The 19,913-nt window shown below is 39.6% G+C and overlaps 1 protein-coding gene across 2 annotated transcripts in view; it reads right to left on the minus strand.

Annotated features, from left to right (window-relative positions):
- ANO10 (anoctamin 10) overlaps positions 1–19,913 on the minus strand; it is a 77,125-nt gene that overhangs the window by 18,126 nt on the left and 39,086 nt on the right. For both annotated transcript variants that reach the window (XM_089532870.1, XM_089532868.1), the window contains exon 12: positions 8,575–8,691. In XM_089532870.1, coding sequence (XP_089388996.1) covers positions 8,575–8,691 — 117 coding nt within the window. The remainder of the gene's footprint in view (positions 1–8,574; positions 8,692–19,913) is intronic.

Here is a 19,913-nt window from a genome sequence, read left to right on the forward strand (position 1 = left end):
TGCAATCTGGTTAAGTGACTCCTAGAATGGACCAGTGAATCGTGAGAAGTTAGTGAGTGGATTTTGCTAAGGAGTCAGGCAAGATGCAACTGCAGAAAAGACTAACAATACAAATACCCATCAGATATAAATACTATGCAAGTGTCTCCCTCCCAAAGCTGATTTTCTTTAAATTAAAAAAAACCATACCTAGTTTCTATTAAACAAGTGAGGTACAGTCAGCCCCCAGGTGGGCAATTTACATTTAAAAGTAACAATTGCTTGCTAGGATGGGGCCAGTATTTTGTAGACCAGTGGCTGACTACGTGAGCAATCCCTTCTCAAATTATTGCAAACAGAACTGCAACAGGAACAAATCACCTCAAGCAGGTCACACATATTTCAGTTCTGCTTGTAAACTTGCCCACAAGTCCCTTACACTCATCCTTCTTTCACCCTTCCTCTTACACCAAGAAGATTCACCTTGGGAAAGAGTGATAGGATAACAGAGCGTAGAGAACTCTGAAAAAGATGGGAGAGAGCCTTTATGTTTCCAGTCCACCTCCAAAATCTCATGTGGGAAAGGACAGTGTCAGGGCTATTGCCTCTTTTGTTTCCTTCAGAACCTCCTGCTGTTTGCCACCACGTTGCCCTCTCAGAGACAGTCACTTAGGTGGAAAGGAGAAGAAAAAGGATTCAGTAGAGTATGCATTGTACTCTTAAGCTGAATGCTCAGAGAATCTAGACATTTTCAGCCAATCAACTGTCATGTTGTGTGCAACAGTTTGAAAAGTCAAAAGCATTTCTGAGGATAGACATCTCAAGTTCACTTTCAGAAAATCTGACACTCCCCATCTCCTCCTCATTTGATGATTTAAAGAAAAAAAGAAAGCCTGGGAGACTGAGCATCAATAGTACTGACCACAAGGTAGAATCAGAGCTCTGCCCAGCTGCTGGAAAAGAGAAACAAGGCAAGAAAAAGCTAGGTAATTGAATTCACTTGAAATTCAATCCAGACAAGAGAGAAGGTCTTATTAGTAGTGCTCAGCCTGTCCTGGAGGAAGCCTCACTTCATTAAAGAGGTAGGTTTATAGTATGGGGTGTTCACTGCTCCATATGTGACATTAAAGGGACATCCATGACCCTATCTGGCCTTACTTCAATCTTTCATATCCTAGTATGTGGAGTTGACTTTGAAAATTGTCTGCAAATGTAAGTTATTTCAGTAGTGACCTTGCCAACTGGAACTGAATTATGAACACATTATGACAATGTTTTGCCATCTCCATTAGCATCCAATCTACTTCTAGGCCCAATTTAAAGTGCTAGTTTGACTTTTACAGCTTTGGACAAGGGTATCCACACTGAGATCTTTCTCAGGGGCTCTTCTTTGGATGTTCATGCCAGCAAAAGGGTTGTTTTAGTAGTGACACCCTGGTTACTGGAAGAATTCTCTAAAGAGCTCACCTAAAGCCTATTTTAATCTCCTTTCAAGGCTAAGCAAAGACCTCATCCCCTACCCTAGGTCTTTAAAATCTGTTTTAGCCTGCTAGATCTATTTTCCACCAATTTTCCAAGTTTTCTGCCAGATCATAATTTAGTGTTAATAATTTTAAACTTATTTGATTTTATCCACTGAGCCACACTCAGACTTTTTTCCTGTTATAGGGCAGCCTACAAAAGCTGCAAACAAGTAAATAAACACATAAATAAATACATTTCAGTCTGTCAGATTCTTATTAAGATCAAAGAATCTCAGCAAGGATGTTTAGTAAGATTGGTGTGCACCACAGAGATCTGTTGGACTAAAATATGATGGAAGAGACCCAGAAAATTGAAGAGAGAAAAAAAAACCCTCTCTGGAAAAACCTCTTTTAATTCTGTCAACCACATATAGCCAGTTACATAAAATTCACACAAATTTAATTAAAAGGTTTTTTTTTGGTGTGTGTGCAGATGATGTTAATTCTCAATATCCTCTCATTACAGACTTAAATTTATCATCATGCAACACACCCTTGGTGTCATCTCACATTTCCTGTTATTACTCACAGGTAACACAATGTTCAGGGGGAAAAAAGAAAATATTATCTAGGCTACCAAAGTTAGATTTTTTTTTACTTTCATGAGTTTTTCAAAAAAAGCTTTCAGAGATTCCTCATCTAAGAATTTAAAAATGGACTACCTTCACTCAGTTTTGAGCTCCCTGAGGTTTACCACAGTTCTTGGGGGAAATCTTTTTTTTCTTACATGCAGGATTTTTTAGTTAACTATGCTAGGGACTGAGCATGAGGCCCACAACATATTAAACATGTTCTAACTACATCAACACCACCTCAGTTTTTACATCTTGTTTCAGGGGCCAGCTTTCAGCTTTGCCAAGAGAGACATAAACTAGCACTTTAACTTGGCTGATGCAGAATCCCTTCATCCTCACAGGATGGGTTAATGGATGTATGTCTCATCACTCAGTGTCTTATGGCTAAACACATGAAGTGGCTCTCTCTGGGAAGCATTTTGTTTGAGGTGAAGTGGTGTGAAAGCTCTGATTATGTTACAGCTGTTTCACTCCTGGCATGATGGTGCAGTCTATGTAGTTTATCACACTAGTGAGATCCCATGGAAAAATGGGAGTTAAACGTGATTTATAGCAAAGAAAACCCGAGAATGCCTGATGTTTGTCACACGACGTCGCAGTTAACATGAAATAACGCAAAGTTAAATCGCAGTTAAAGCTGAGAAAAATGGCAGCTTTTTACCTTCGGAACACTGCAAAAGTAAAATGCTGCCACTTTTCTCCACTGCAGTTTAATTTCATGTTATTTCGTTTTAGAAGCAATCCGGTGTGACAAACTCCCTGAATTTGCAAGTTTTGTTAAAATTCGAATGTACTTTTATCGCGTTTAACTCCCGTTTCCCCGTGGGATCTCGCTAGTGTGATAAAGCTCTATGTCTGAGAAACACCCATGTGTCAAGAATTTCCAAACCCAGTAGAGAGGCTATCTGCCCTGTTCCCAAACAGCTCTAGCAAAGCCGCCCTTCCATTGGCTTCATATTTGGGTGAGCACATTCTCCCAAGGTTTTAACAGACCTTGGCAGTATCATCTTCTCACATATTTGATCTTATCACATGATTTGGGGGTGTTATCTAAGCACAGGAAAATGGACTGGAGGCTACCTCTCCAACAGCACTAGTGGTCAAATCCAGCAAGCCACCTAACCTCCCACTATCCCATATGTTCCCCCCGACACACACCAGGACAGGGGGTGCATGATTGTCACTGACATTTGATCCCACAGTTCCCCTCTGACATGTCATCATTCACTAATGGACGTACAGCCGAATTTCATCCCTGCACCTGAATACTGAATGAGACTCAACATGGTTGTGAATGAAGATCCCCATTACTCTAAGTTATTAAACTGGAAAAATTAAGTAAAAGATAATGAGAATTACATTAAAATGATACTTTATGAACCTGCGCATATGAACAATTGCATTGTAACTACAATTGCATTGTAACTATTTCAATAGTTAACATAAGGCAATTTTCCATTCTTCAAATATGCACACTTTCATTTAATGTGTTATAGAAACTCTCACGTATCTTAATTAAGAGACTGGAAGCCCTCTAGTTGACCTTGGGCATTGTGATTAGCTACAGTTATTCATCTGCCAAGTATAGATATTAATAGCCCAGGTCAGAGAGTTATTATGAAAGATTACAAAATATTCAGTGCACTTTACTGCTGTCTGATAACAACTTCAGCACCAGTCCTTCAGTTCACTATAAACATACTGTCAACACCACATTCTAATTAAAGTGTTGTGGATGCTGCTGGCATCAATACAATTCAGTTCAACAAGGTTCACAGCAATTCAAAGAAAAAGAAAAGCACAACTATACTTCTTGTAACATTCTTTCTTCGCCTCTACACTTTTGAAAACCTTCCCCTCTGTTTCCATTGAATTACTCCTCATCGCAATCAGGTCACAATCAGGTTACAATGCAATTGTTCATATGCGCAGGTTCATAAAGTGTCATTGTAATGTAATTGTCATTATCTTTTACTTAATTTTTCCAGTTTAATAACTTAGAGTAATGGGGATCCTCATTCACAACCATGTTTAGTCTCATACCACAGACGTGTGTTTCATTATTCTAAATGTTTAAAAAATATTTTGAAAAGTATTTCCTTATGCCTCTTGTCCTTCCAGGGTTCCCAAAGTTACATAAATGAAAGTGAGAAAACTGCACATAAAAAAACACAACTTTTTTTTTACCTGAGAGAACCTCCCTCTAAGAATTTCTAGGTCTTTCAGGGCAGTTCTATGGTCAAGATCTGCCAGAGGCTGACCATGATATTGCACTGGAGGACCTACAAATGCCTAGAGAAGTGTTCTCTCTAGGAATCTCTATTTCCTCCAGTGTGATATTTGGCAGATGTTGACAACAGAGTTATGCTGGAGGACCTAGAGGTTTCTGGAGAGAACGTGTGAACCAAATTTGTGACTAATCAAAACCACCAAAGCCAAAGCTGCAAATGTGGGGGGCAAACTGTGTGTGAGAGAGAGAGACATCTATTTAATATAAAACCTTAGCAGGAAAAAGTATGCTGAAAGCCACCTATAAGGAGCCCATGTATACATACAGTGGAACCTCGCCATACGCGGGGGATCCGTTCCGGATCCCGCCGCGTATGGCGATTTCCACCTATGCTCGAGCCCCATTGTAAACAATGGGGCTCGTGCACGGCGGCGCAGAGCGCAACGGGCGCACGCACCCATTCAACTGAATGGGACGCGCTGCCCCTTCCGCCCCGCGCCGTGGCTTGAGCACGTATGCTCAAGGCCGCGTATGGCGCGCCCGCCTATGGCGAGGTTCCACTGTATGTACGTATTTAAAATATTTTTTTTCACATTTTAGTGGTCTCCAAAAGACAAGAGTGTACAAACAACTACAGTGCACCCACACTATATGTGGGCGCACTATACATAGCTTCAAGCTTATGCTGAAGCCGTGCGACAATTAAAGAAATGGCATGCACAGCCGTGGTATGCATGCTGCCCCGCACCATGAGCATGTGCCCCATTGTTTGCAATGGGGTGTAAGCATACACAGATTTCCCCTTACGCAGAGGGATCTGGAAAGGATCCCCCATGTAAGGGAAGGGCCCGCTGTACTTGATAATAAGAAACACTTATACAGGAATATGTGTATTGCCTTAAAAAAACAAAGTAAAATGAAAAGGAAGCTCCCAAATTATCCTCTACATGTTTAAGTGCCATAAAATCGATTCTGCCAAATTAGCTAGCATCATATCCCAAAGATGTGCTGACACTAGTTACGTACTGGGCATTCTCAGAGATCTGCTGACAGAGCACTGTACCAGCAAAACTGCTCCACCAGCTAAAAACCAAAGCAAGGGTCAGAGAAGGGCAGAGCCAAATTATGTCAGATCCAAACCCTCACAAGCCAAAGGACATAGCTACAGCACTGACACAAAGATAAGACAGGGTAAGGTTACCTGATTTTCACACATCAAGGCACCCCATTGAAAAAATGGTCTAGCAATGTGAGATTAGTTCACTTTTTTGTTCTTTAAAAAACATTTGCACACAAAAAAATTTGCATAGACTAGCTTTTTATAGGGAGAAAAACATTTTTAAAGGCCAAAAAGTTGTATTTTGCATAAAATAATGTTTTCTGTTCATTTTTTCCCTGTAAAAACAATTTTTACACAAATTTTCTCCAGCAAAACCCCTGAAACGAATAAAAAAATAACTGAAGGAAGAAGGCTTGTAATCACACCCAACTGCTGAAGCTATTTTTCCTTGCCTGTGAGAATGAAATAAATGAAGATTTATATTCCTAAAAGTGACTAAAGAGCTTGTGCCTAAGGTTTCAGCCAGTGACCTACTTTTTCCTGTCTCATTCTCATATATAAAGCTCCAATGGGTTTACAATCCTGCTCTTTGTAATAGTATGCAAAGCTGCTGTCTAGACATTATTTCTTTTGAATAGAAATATCAAAAAAAAAAAGGCAAAATTCAGTTGCAACACATTATATTCAATATTTATTTTGTTATGTGTTTATGGCAGAATACAGCCTTGACCCAGATAGAAACACACACCAAGAATTGGAGCACAGATGTCTCAAATGGAATGTCTAACCTCACACTCAAATTTAAGGCACAGCATCTAGTACAATATTATGCAAAATCTTTTGGGCTCTATCTTTTTTTAAGCCTCTGGAATTAGCATGTTATCAAAACCTCATCTGAAATTGATGAAGCTGCTTCCCCATGGAATGGTTTCAAATTCCCATGCCTCTTTTTCATAAGTCAGAGCTCAACATTTGCATGTACATATAATACCATCAATTTGGATGGGTTTTTCTGTAGAAGCTGCCAATAATTGGACAATTGTTGAAAGGCTGAACATATCGGCTTGGAGAAAATCATCATTTAAGTCTGCTTGGAAAAGGAGGTTCTCAGTAGCAAATATAAGCTAATAGGTCCTGAAGATAACATTTTGGTAGGCATTTTTTAACCGAGGCTCTGAAAATACTAAAACCTTCAATCTCAGAAAAGGGAGAAGAGAAATTCCAAGGGAAAATAGGAGTAATTTGATTTTTAAAAAAACACAACAATAAATAGGTAAGGAACAACAACAACAAATCCTCACAACTATAACCAGCACAATTTGCCCCAGTTAAAATATACTACTTTTCAGTTTAGTTGTGCTTCAGGTGACTAGGGTTATGGTGACTTTGAGGGCCCAAGATCGGAAAGATGTAGGTCTTCTATTAGATGGAACTTTACAGTATGGAAACCTAGGAAATTTGTTTAATAGTTGAATCATGAGAGTTATTTTATGCCTTTGTTAGTTAGGCTGTTTTAACCTAGATTAACAAAAAATTGGCTTTGCAGTGTAGTTACAGCTGTGGCAGATTGGACAGATGGTGCCACAACAAAAGCAATTTAACAAAAGTAGCTGAGAAAGTTGAAGTGCCACCTGTGCAAATTTTAAAAGAAAGACTACTGCCAAACAACAACACAACAAACACAGCATCAAACACTCACTGAACATATCTCAGCATTAGTGACACTGATTTGCTTTTGATATTCTAATGCCAAGAAAAGAAAAAAATAGTAATAGAAAATACTTGACGGCCTTTCTGTGCCAATGCCATATGAAGATTGGGTTACACATAATCTGCATATTGTCCTTAAACTGCATATCAGTACCATTATTTAAATAACTGAAAATTGATAATACAGGCACATCTCATTTACCAAAGCCTCTGAAAAGCAATCTCCTTCTTACAAAATGTTTTTATGACTGACTGACCCCTTTCCTCCTCGTCCTTTGTCTAGTTGTTGTTGGTTTTTTTAGCAACATGGGCATTGAGAAGATGGGGAAGGAGGGCTAGAGAAACACAGATGTTCAAAATTGGATTGAGGCAGCATGTCTGCAGAAAACCATGTAATAAACTAGCTGGGAAAGAATGGGTTTCTACCCTAGCCAGTCTTATTGTTGTGTGTGCATAACTTCATCAAGCAAGAGAGACAGCAGCTGCCTCCAGAATCCCTTATTGATCACTGTAAATAGCAAAACAGAGAGAAAGGGGAAAGAGCAGATAAGTCTACATCGCTGAGTACACCAGCATGTCAAAAACAAAAAACAAAGATCTGGCCACCAAAATGGAAATGATAAGAAAAGTGACAACTGATGGAGAGGGGAATCATCTCTGGATGCATTTTGAAAGTAGATTTCAAGTGGTTTTCAGAAAGTTAAAAATGTTGTGATTTTTCTTTTCTTTTTTCCTTTCCTTTCCTTTTTTTTTTTAATTATGCATGGCTCACCTGACCTGGCTCTTTCAATTCCAAGTGTACATATTGTTAATTTTGGCTTAAAGGTTTGCTGAAACAGATTGAATTGCTTCTTTTTATGATTTACAGGAACCTATGCCTTTTATTTCTATGTTATTTCTGCTTCTGGTACCAAAATTTTTCTTGAAGATAATAATAATAATAATAATAATAATAATAATAATAAGTTTATTTATATCCCGCTTTTCCAATTTTGATCAAAGCGGCGTACAAGTTTAAGTAAAAAATACATCAAGATAAAAACAATTCAAACAATATCTAGAAACAGTCACAATAACAATAAAAACAACGGGTTCAGCTGAGTGGGGAATCCATAAACATCACAAGGTTGTCAAACCGAGGGGGTGAAACATGAAGGAACATCTCATGGGGGGAAGGTTTGAGAAAAGAAGAAGGTCTTAAGGTTCTTCTTAAAAGTATCTAAAGATGTGGTGGAGCGGAGCTCATCTGGAAGATTATTCCATAATCTTGGGGCCAAGATGGAAAAGGCCCGTTGCGAGGTCCTTGCATAACGTAATTGTAATTGCCCAAGAACACACCTATTTAATTAACTGAGACACCTATACATGATTAATTGTTTTAGAGGACTAGATACCTACATATTCTTTAACAAAACCCAGCTGCTAAAATAAAATAGAAAGAAGTGACAGTTTCCATCTTCATCTCTCCCATAGCCTTTCAATGCCAATAGCTCTTACCTGCTGCTTGAGTGCTTCCAGAGATTCAAATTCTAGCCTTGCCAATTTGATTTGTATGTCTCGTGGTTTATCAGCAATCACATATGACATAAGAAACTTCAGAGCTAGAGCCAAATGCTGGTGGGGAAAAGACAAACAGAAATGCAGCGCTTAGTATCCTACATGTATTTGTGCACAGAAGTTACCACTTCTTCATTCTTAAGAACTGTTCATAGTAATATAAAATAAACATTATTAAAATAGTCATCTTTCTATAGTATTCTAAGTAATGATAGTAATGGGGAAGTGACTTAAGGACTATAGTCTTGATCTCCCAAGTTCCCACTGATTCAATGGGCTTACTTTCATTTTCTATGTCGGCTGAGGATGACAAGCACTGTAGTTCAACAAACCTGACAGGCATTAGGTTGAGTATCTATATATTAAGTCAGTTTCAATATTCTTCCATGCTGCTTCCACAGATAGTTGGAAATACAAAATAAACCCTTCATTATGGACTGGTTGTTTTTGTGTCCCTGATCCACCTATGAAGATACTTTTTAGGCTATGGCCACTGATGAAAAAGCGTATGTTGTTTGATAACTGAATAGTGAATAGCACTGAGGAAAAAGAGAAGATAGCAAGGGGAATTGACATACTGACAGAGAAAAAGGCATAATCCTCCTCTATATATACTTTTTAAAAACTGCCAAGTTATGTTGCAGATATTCCACTAGTACAAACTTGTGGATAGTCGAGTGTTGAAGGATATGGTGTGTTCACCCCTTTTCTGCCAGGAAGGCACAGGATGAACAGCAATGCTGGAGAGTGGGGCACTGAAAGAAGGTATATCCACCTCTTCTTGCAAGAAAGATGCAGTGTGAAAAGCACTGCAGACAGGACCCCATATGGGGCCTGCTACTGTTTTTCAAACTGCACCTCACTGGTAGGCAGGGACTGGACACATAATTGTTCACCATCCCACTTTTCAGTGCCTCGGAAATAATTCAGTTAGGGTGGCTGCCTGGCTTCTGAGATGGGATTCAGGGCTTGAATTGACAGATGCAACTACAATGATAAAGTTCAATCATAACAGCCATGTTTGATGATACAGGACTTTGACCCAGTGTGTTTTTATTTTGTTTGGGTTTTTTTGCATGAAAAACATGTTATTTTTGCACAAAAACCACGACTACACAAAAATTTTGTATTCTTGCACAGAAAATTTGTCTGGAAAACTTTGGATCTGCACATACTAGGTAAAAACTGTACAAGTTTTTTTTTTTTACCAATGTGTTATTCTTACCAACTGGATTTCCAAAATGTTGGGAATACTATTTTTGACCAAAAAACAAGTTGTTGTTGTGTGTCCTTAAGTCATTTCCATCTTATGGCTACCCTAAGGCAAACCTATTGTAGGGTTTTCTTGAAAAGATCTGTTCAGAGAGGATTTACCATTGCCAGTCCTGTGAGAATGTGTGACTGACCAAGATAACCCAGTGGGTTTCCATGATAGAGTGGAGATTTGAAGCCAGGTCTCTTGAGTCATAATTCAATGCTCAAAGCACTACACCACATTGACTCGCTTTAAGTGGAAATGACACAGACTGAACAGCAAGGAGTATTCTTTCTATCCCTACATTACATCAACATTTGCATTTTATTAAAAACTAGAAGGCTGTAGTGAAATAACCCTACAACTTGATGGCACAAACCTACAACAAGTCAAATCCAGCCCCCAGCCCCAGCTTTTTAGTCCTCATGGGTCTCTGACTTTATCAGATCATAATATCGTATCAAAACTACAAACTCGGAAGAATAGCAATGGGTAAGTACACAGAAGGGAGCATTTCTCTCAGGATCACTTCTAAGAAGAGAAGAGCTAAAGCTCTCATTCTAGCATGTTGTAGTCCTGAAAAAACCCAACCCAACTAATGCTTTATCAAATTCAAAAGAACTATTCCACTCAGCTCAAAACTGGCTGCTTTTTTTTTTTTTACAGCTACACTTTTGGGGTGAGATGAAGCTAAATTTGGGGATGTGACAGAATTGGAGTGGATGCCCTTTTCTTTTGACACACATTCCTGTTCAGGGGTGTATTCTGAATCATGAACAATTCAAAAAGGTTACTGCCATAACACAAGAAATTAAAAACAGGTTACTCTTTTGCTGCTCACAGTGTGCCATCAGAACCAAATATTTTTACAAAGTGCACAGACCATGCCTAGTCACTCAATGTATTCAAGAGGTGTATCATTTCTTTGCCCTCCAAAAAGGGGGGAGCAATTGAAGCAAGCTTGTTAAAATTATGAAGTGACAGTACACCATTCTGTGCAACCCTATTAAATGTGAAATACTGGGGGAGGGAGCCCTTATTGTTTGGATTTCCTCTCTCTCTCTCTCTCTCTCTCTCTCTCTCTCTCTCTCTCTCTTTCCCTCCATACATACATACGTATGTATATGCATCCCACAACTCCTAACCCCTTCAGAAAATGTTTTATTTAAAAATAGACCCATGCTATTTCTTTGATGGTACTAGGGAGAACAGAAGGTCAGCAAGGCAACTCTATGCATGCCTAATATCAGAAGAAAAACCCACTGAGTCCAAAAGGAGTTATCCCAAATAAACACACTGAAGATGCTGCAGAACGATTTGGAAATATCCAGATAGTAGAAAGGCCATTTCATGAAACTATTTCTCCTCAAACTACTGGATTAAATTCATGAATATCTGGTCCAATCACAGTATCCTCACATCCTTACTTAGCATCTGCTATTAAGTGGATAAAATCTCAACCATGCTTCAGAGTGATGTGTTTGGTCCCAAATTTCCTTTCAGTAAATGTTCCAATGTATGCCCTGTCAATTTCAAATGCTGGCTCTATAAATACTGATTACATTACTGTGATTGCTGTTACGAGCTGTCAACTTTTTAGTAGTATGCAGTTTTAAGGAGGTTCTCAACTACCAACACACGTTTGATCCCATTTGGAATTTGGAATATATCTGAGTTTAGTGACCACTGGCTAGAGTACAACATTCCTGCAATCCTACTGCTGTAGAAATCAAATTAGCTGTTCAAAATTCCAAGAATCACTATTTTTTTCAGAAACACAAAGTTGAGGGACACACTGATGCAAAAACACAGCTGTTCCTGTTGTTCATGGCAGGATTTTATTTAACAGGCCAGCTCCACTGCTTCTCTGAGCACTTGGCAGAAGTCCACAAAGAGTTTGATAGTGCTGCAATTATCAAGGGTGAGAGAGACATTGACATTTTGCTCCATACCCACTTGGCAGATGGCAAAATAGGAGGATATTTTACTGTTGACACCAGGGAGCAGTGTTAATTCTATCCTGTTTTCCTTATACCAAGACATCCACCCCGTAATCATCATGTAAAACATGGGCTTGAAAAACAGGATCTCTTTAAGTCTTGCAATTTTGAACAATGTTATTCTGCAAGGGCTTAGAATGAGAGACACCACTGACATATGCTATTAAAGCAATGGTTGCTATAGTGTTACCTAGAAAGAGACTAACCTAACCATAAAAAAATGTCTTGGCATTTGCAGCAGACTGCCAACTACTGTTTATCTTCTTAAATTCAATACGTCTATAACATCTGGAGAGACTCCTATTTAAATTCAGGTTATCAGTCATGGCTGTGGTACTGGGTCTCAAAACCTTCACAATTATAACATGGCTATTCAGAGGATTTATTAAAACAGCTTTGCCTAGGATTCTGTTCAGGAATGTCCATGAATGCATGAAAGGTTAAATGGATAGTAGGGACATGGGCACATGGAAAATCTGTTCTCAAACAGCCACATATACCCGGCAGCATCAGAGGCCTTCCTGTTTTGATTATTATGAAGATGTTAGGCTACATATCAGAAATGAGGTAAAATACCAAACTGGTGATCACATAAGTTTAAGAAATGTAAGTACAATATGAAAATAGATTAAAAGACTAAGACTAAAATAAATTACACAACAACTCATTAACACTGAATAACTAGGCATTAAGACTATTTTTTTCTTTATACCTCTCTCAGCGCATGGCTATTTTAAAAGTATACATAATAATGTTTTGGCATATTCTTTATCTCAATTTATGGCTAACATTTAATAGGGATTAATATAGTTTGCCAAAAGTCAAATTAGCTAATGCAGTATTGAATGAAGAGGAAAGCTTTGATCATCCTCTGAAATGAATTCTAAACGAAAAACAGATAGAGAGAAAAATGAACATGCATTTCAACTTAACACAGTGATTACCATCTTGCTTTAATAAAGTACTTAACTGATTTTCAGTACTATATATTTGTCCTATAAATGACCAGTAAACCCTCCTGGGAAGACATGTGATATCTAGAAAATGTAATATTGGCGGGTTACAGACTGCCGAAAAGCGGTGGCCTGCACCCGCCCCTTTCCCCGCTGGATCGGGGCCTCAGCAGCCAGAACGGCAGCCGCTGAGGCCCCGATCCGCCGCTTTCCAGGCTGCAGGGAAGCGGCAAAAGGCCCCTTCCCCGCAGCCTGGAAAGGGGTGTCCTTGGGGCTTCAAGCCCCAAGGACACCCTGTGGCGGCGGCGGGGAGGAGAAAGGGGCTGCTTAGCCCCTTTCTCCTCTGTGTCGCTGGGCGCAACCGTCTGAAGGCTGCGCCCAGCGATGCAAACGGAAAAGGAGCTCCGTTTCGGAGCTCCTTTTGTGGCCGGGGAAGGGGTGCACTATTTGCCCTGGTGCGGCGTGACGACGTCACATCCGTTTTAGTGCCATTCCCATTGAGAGGCCCCATTCTTACTCAAGAACAAATCAATACATTTCCCTTTTGTTGCTTCAAATAGTTTTATTTATTTATTTCATTTCTCACAAAAAGGGATTCAAGGTAGCTCACAAGATAAAACACCTTAAAAACAATTAAAAAAAAAACCAATTAAAAATAGCAGTTAAAACAGTCTAAAATTAAGATTAAAAACATACGAAAGTTAAAATGCATAATCTAACAGAGTTATCCCATAGAAAAGCCACCCTGCCATGATTTAAAAAGCCCACCTGAATAAAAATGTTTTTACTTGCCAGCGAAAAGCCAGCAGGGAGGGAGCCAGCCTAGCCTCCCACGGAAATGATTTCCAGAGACCAGGAGGAGCCACCGAAAAGGCTCTCTCTCGTATCCTCACCAAGCAAGCTGAGAAAGCCTTCTCCTGAAGATCTTAGGGCTCTAGCAGGTTTGTACAGGGAGATACAGTCTCTCAAATAATCTTGACCTAATCCATATAGGGCTTTATAGGTCATGACCAGCACTTTGAAATGTGCCTGGAAATGAACGGGTAGCCAGTGAAGCTGTTTCAACAAGGAGTTCAATGCTTCCTGTAACTGGCCTAGGTCAGCATTCAGGCTGAGGCATTTTGAACCTGCTTAAGTTTCCAAACAGTTTCCAATGGCAGCCCCATGTAGAGTGTGTTACAGTAGCCCAAATAGGATGTAATAAAGCCATGTGTCACCGTAGCCAGAGCTGACATCTCAAGAAATGGGTGCAGCTGGTGCACTAGTTTTAACTGTACGAATGCACTCCTGGTCACTGCTGAAACCTGGGCATCAAGGTTCAGAGTAGAGTTCAGGAGCACACCCAAACTGCGAGCCTGAGATTTCAGGGGGAGTTTAACCCCCTCCAGCACAGGTAGAGTCCCTATTCCCTGATCTGTCTTACAACTGACTAGGAGCACCTCTGTATATACCATATAAACATATATAAATGTATAAACACTTAAGTTAACTTACCTTGTTTTTATAGATGTGAAACTTTTACACCTTGATTTTAAAAAAAACAAGCTAGAATTCTTCCTAATGCCTTGTGTACAATACTCAGACTGTTTTCCAAAGTAGTGGGATTTACAAATACTGAGAGAAAATCTTGCAAATGTATTCAGGGGTATTGGATGTTGTTGTACTGAGAGAAAATCTGTTCCTTATAGAATAGTGTAGCCAACATGAAGTCATCTGGGGAGGCATGGAAGATCCAGAAAACCACACTACCAATAACTTCCAGCAAATCACACTGCCAAATTTCAGTGGCAATTTGCTAAACACTCTTTAAAACAAGCATTTTATCTTTATTTTAGTGAGGTTTTTGTAGTTTGCCACCAAATTTCAGCAGCAAATTAGGAAAAGCCATTTAAAGCAAGCATGCAGACACTTAACTCAATTTGTTACTATAGATTTTGAATATTTTACACCTCGTTTGTTTTAATGTTTAATATTGGGTGCTCCCCACTTGGTTTTGGCATATTTTGGCACTAGGAGAACCCATAGTGGCTCTTAAATTCTATGCATGAAATTGGCCTAGTACCAAATTTGACCACAGATGTTATATATAATAGTAGGACCTTCTATAAACACTACCTGGATAAAAGAACAAAAAATGCCCTCTAGCACTATCACTCTCTAGTAACTCCAACAGACAAAATAACCGCTGGAAACAAGGAATCACAGAAACTTAGAATCACAGACCCTTCAGGCCCAACCTGAGGGCTTGTTCCAGGCTCTGAGTCAAAGACATAGATTTATAATTGCAGAGCAGAAAGAATAGAACAGAAGTAGATAACTGTGTTGGGCGGAAGGACAAATTTTGCCCCCAGAGTGTTATCATGGGGTGTATGCATACTCACACATACATGCACACATGTTCACACACATAGACAGAACAAGTCTTCATCTGTATTCCTTCTCAAAAGGCTGACTGGAAATGACATTTCACTATTATTATGTCCTGTAGATTTTCTCAATTTTAAAATGCAGGTATTTGGAGTAGTGTGTAGGGTAGAGGCATTTGTGTGTTGTCACATGCTTGGGCAATTTTCTGCACAATTTCAGGCAAAAATCACCCCACAATCACACAGATTTCTAAAAAAAAGCAAACTGTGGTGTTCAGGAGGTTTCAAAGGCTTGCAAAGCCAGTGTCCTGGGGCTGCATGTGGCCTTCAGGCTCCACTCTGCCTACTATTGGAACAGAGCAATACTCATGCTATCTAGTATGCAAAAGTATCTATTTAGACTATGATCAAGTCAAAACATTATGTTTTCCAGAACAACTGATTGCAAACTTTCCATTGAAAAGAATGAACACTTCTATTCTTTATTATGGCTTGCTATGAAAGGTCTGTAAACATTATCAGACACATGGTTATAAGTGTACAGATTTCAGCTCTCTTTCCATTTGACCTTAAGGACACAAGGAGAGTCATATTGAGTCAGGCCAAAGGCTTAGCTACTCCAGCATTCCCTTTCCCACAATGGCCAACCAGATGGTATGGGAAGGACATAAGTACAGTAACATTTTCCAATTAGTATTCCCCTGCAGCTGTTATATATAAGCATATTGCTTCTTAAATGGAGATAATATATAACTATCATGGCTATTCATGACTGATAGCTTTATCTTCTTTCAGTTTATATAAATTTGTTTCCTTTCTCTACATATTAATCAAAGTACCAGTAAGAGAAGTATTTTTTTTAAATGCTTGCAATTAGCAATAGTAAAATCTCAGTTTACAACATCATTCTAGATTAAGCAACTGTGTTCCTACAAAATACAGGGCTTCCTAATTACAGTATTTAAGTTTTGCTTTTTAAAAACCATTTATTGAAGCTGCCCAGATTCTGCAGATTCTAAAGACAGAGATAGCTTTTGCTTTCCAAGAAAGGCTCTCAGGTTACCTATGATCTATGAATGAATATCAGTTACATAAAGTGCTTGAAAGTTTGATGTATGCGTCAAAATGCCTTTTTACATGACCAAGCAGAAATCTGTGCATAAACAATACTTATCACCAAGTCAAGGAATTTTTTTATTGCTATGCTGCACATCTTCTGGACTGAAAGTGCTCTTTTTTAATGCTATCACATTTCTAATATTTCAAGCATGCTTTTCATTGTCAGTAGGCATAATCTTCCAGGAAAATATAATTGTATTTAATCATACATTAGCTTTAAATGATCTCTCTTTTCAGTGCCAACCGTTACAGTAGTATTTGCTTAAAATATCCTGTTTAATTTTGTTTCTTAATTTTCTTTTTAAAAAGAGAAACAATGTTTTTCACTTTGCTTTACATACTCAGTGCCCATGTAAGCCAGCTGGTATCAAACATGTGTGTACATGTGCACAAGACATTGTATATTTATATCAACACTGTTAAGCTCCTGACAAGAAGATTCTACAGCAAGCCACAGGCAAATGTAATTCTCCTCCTCCCAGAAGCAGAAGTTAAAGCGACGCAGATCCATGGGTACAAATCTGGGCAAGGAAGTCCCAGAAAGACGGGAAAGCTATGGGAATGTCCAGTAGGGTTTTTAAGTCTCAGCCCTAGCTGAATTCCCAGGGAATTGCTATGTTTCTCTCAATTTCCTAGACAGGGAAATAAATCTCAGGGAAAACAACACTGTTGAAAGAGAAAACTGGATCTTTGGATGTGATGTAGCTTTGAAGTCTGAGCATTTACCTCCATCCCTTCACAACTGGTAAGAGGGCTGTCTAGCTCGACACAAAGAAGCTTGTATATGCGTTGCATCTGTGCAATAAAAAGCAAAGAGAGAAGTGTGGTAGGTGCAGACACTTGGTGTGGAGGAACTCTCTGAAGTTCCATTGTCATGGGAAGCTCAGGTTTAGACTTAATGGGACTCGGAGCCTCTGTAGCAGTGTGGGACTGATTAGGACAGAGCATCCCATGAGGCTGATGAATCCTGACAGATTACTGATGGCTCTTGGGGATTTTCTTGTGAACTTGGCAGGCAATTCCATTGAAGTTCTGACTGACCTCTGGAAAGGGGAAATAGCTAGGGTGGTGGACACAATCACTCCTGAGCCTCCACTCTTATGGAGTGGAGCCAAACCAGCCTCTTGATTTTCTAGGGAGTTGGCAATGATAAAGCAATTAAATGGCTACTAAAATTATATTGGCAGAAGACTTACTCTGAATCTGACTGAACATAGGTTAGAGCTTATTTGAAGGCCTACTCCATGGCAGTGCAATTTTTTTTGCTGCCACCACTGCATCTGCAATGAGCTGTCCAGCAGAGCTGTTTCAAGTAGTCAGAGGTCTATCACACACTGGTCCTCAAGTAGAAAATGCAGACAACCTGACAGCCTGCTACGAAGAATTTGCATGGCACTTTGCAGATAAAATTGCTCAACCCCAGTCCAGACTGGATGCTGTAGTTGGTAAAGTTCCAATGGATGTAACCTTGCCTGTTTGTCCAGTGCTATCAATACTTTTCAACCAGGAATCTTTCTAGCTATCACCAAAATCCCTGCTTCTCCCAGTTCTGTGACATCAGAGTGATCTTCCCAGTAAGATCACAAGAGCCCATTCTCCTGTCTCAGGTTGTTGTCCTAAATTTGTCACAAAATGGAATGCTGCTGAACTAGCAATCCTAATGCCAGCCACAGCACTTCATAACTGCCACCTTTCCCCACCTCCCCCTCAGGACTGGCTGGCTTTAGGAAGAACTCTGGCAAATCCTGTTGTAGTTCTCTTTGAAAGCATCAGCTGGGTTAGCATATTAGTTGGTATTCCCTAATGGCAATGGGGCAAACAAAAGTGGGATGAAGGTGAGGATTTACATCAGGAGAACTGAAGGGGAGCTATCTCCTAGTGGTCTGGTTCCAATCTGAATCATCCCCCTTTTTAAGGGAATACCCAAGGGATTGAATAGCCAATCACTGATATCTAGTGTATAGTCTACTTTCAGACTGAGAAATATTGCTTGTCTAGAAGGATCCTAAGGAGGGAAAAGCTAATCAGATTGATGAAAACTGTTATAATTCTTAAACATGACCGGACAAACCCAAAGGGTGCTCAACAATGGCACCTTTTCATCCTGGAGAGAAGTGACCAGTGGAGTCCCACAGGGCTCTCTCCTGGGCCCAGTACTGTTCAACATCTTTATCAATGACTTGGAGGAAAAAATTAGGGGAATACTTATCAAATTTGCAGATGACACCAAATTAGGAGGAATAGCTAATACTACAGAGGACAGGATCAAAATTCAAAATGACCTGAATAGACTAGAAAGCTGGGCCACAGCTAACAGAATGAACTTCAACAGGAAGACATGTAAGGTACTGCACTTAGGGTGAAAAAATGAAATGCACAGATATAGGATGGGGGACACCTGGCTTAAGGAGACAACATGTGAACGGGATCTAGGAGTCCAAGTAGACCACAAGTCGAACATGAGTCAACAGTGCAATGCGGCAGCTAACAAAGCCAATGCGATTTTAGGCTGCATCAATAGAAGTATAGCGTCTAGATCAAGGGAAGTAATAGTGCCACTATATTCTGCTCTGGTCAGGCCCCATCTGGAATATTGTGTCCAGTTCTGGGCACCACAATTCAAAAAGGACATTGAGAAACTGGAGCGTGTCCAGAGGAGGGCAACTAAAATGGTGAAAGGTCTGGAAACCATGCCCTATGAGGAACGCCTTAGGGAGCTGGGTATGTTTAGCCTGGAGAAAAGAAGGTTAAGAGGTGATATGATAGCCCCGTTTAAATATTTGAAGGGATGTCATATTGAGGAGGGAGGAAGCTTGTTTTCTGCTGCTCCAGAGACTAGGACCCGGAGCAATGGATGCAAGCTGCAGGAAAAGAGATTCCACCTCAACATTAGGAGGAATTTCTTGACAGTAAGGGCTGTTCGACAGTGGAACACACTTCCTAGGAGTGTATTGGAGTCTTCCTCCTTGGAGGTCTTCAAACGGAGGCTGGATGGCCATCTGCCGGGGATGCTTTGATCTGGATTTCCTGCATGACAGGGGGTTGGACTGGATGGCCCTTGCGGTCTCTTCCAACTCTATGATTCTATGATCTTGACTTCATATATCTTTATCCATGCTTTCACAGTTCTCAAATACAAAACCAATTATTGCAGTATCAGAAATTCAAACATACATTAAAAATATCATATTTCCACCTCAAACTATGCTGCCTTTAAGACATAGACAGACTCTACTCCTGTTATACCAATCTCTGCATTATATATATGTATATATGCATGTATGCATGCCTAGAGGAACCTAAAATCAACATTACTTAAATTGAATTTGGTACTCAGCTAACACATTATGATGCATGATATAGTTTTAGGTTTCCTTTAAGGCTCTAAGGAATCAAATCCACAAAACAACTATGCAGCCCATGGTTCATATCTTGTCTATCTCATCATAAAAAAACACCAGCTAGAATGTAACATGAGCCCCTGTCAGCATCTTTAGAATCTGTCATAGTTTCAATGCCCTGGCAGGACCCACTAGAAATACCTGTATTGGCATTCATTTATTATTTTTTTCCTGATCTGGCACTC

Source organism: Sceloporus occidentalis, unplaced genomic scaffold (genome assembly GCF_023333645.1).
Source record: "Sceloporus occidentalis isolate IW3139 unplaced genomic scaffold, rSceOcc1.0.p SCAF_7, whole genome shotgun sequence".
Classification (NCBI taxonomy): Eukaryota; Metazoa; Chordata; class Lepidosauria; order Squamata; family Phrynosomatidae; genus Sceloporus; species Sceloporus occidentalis.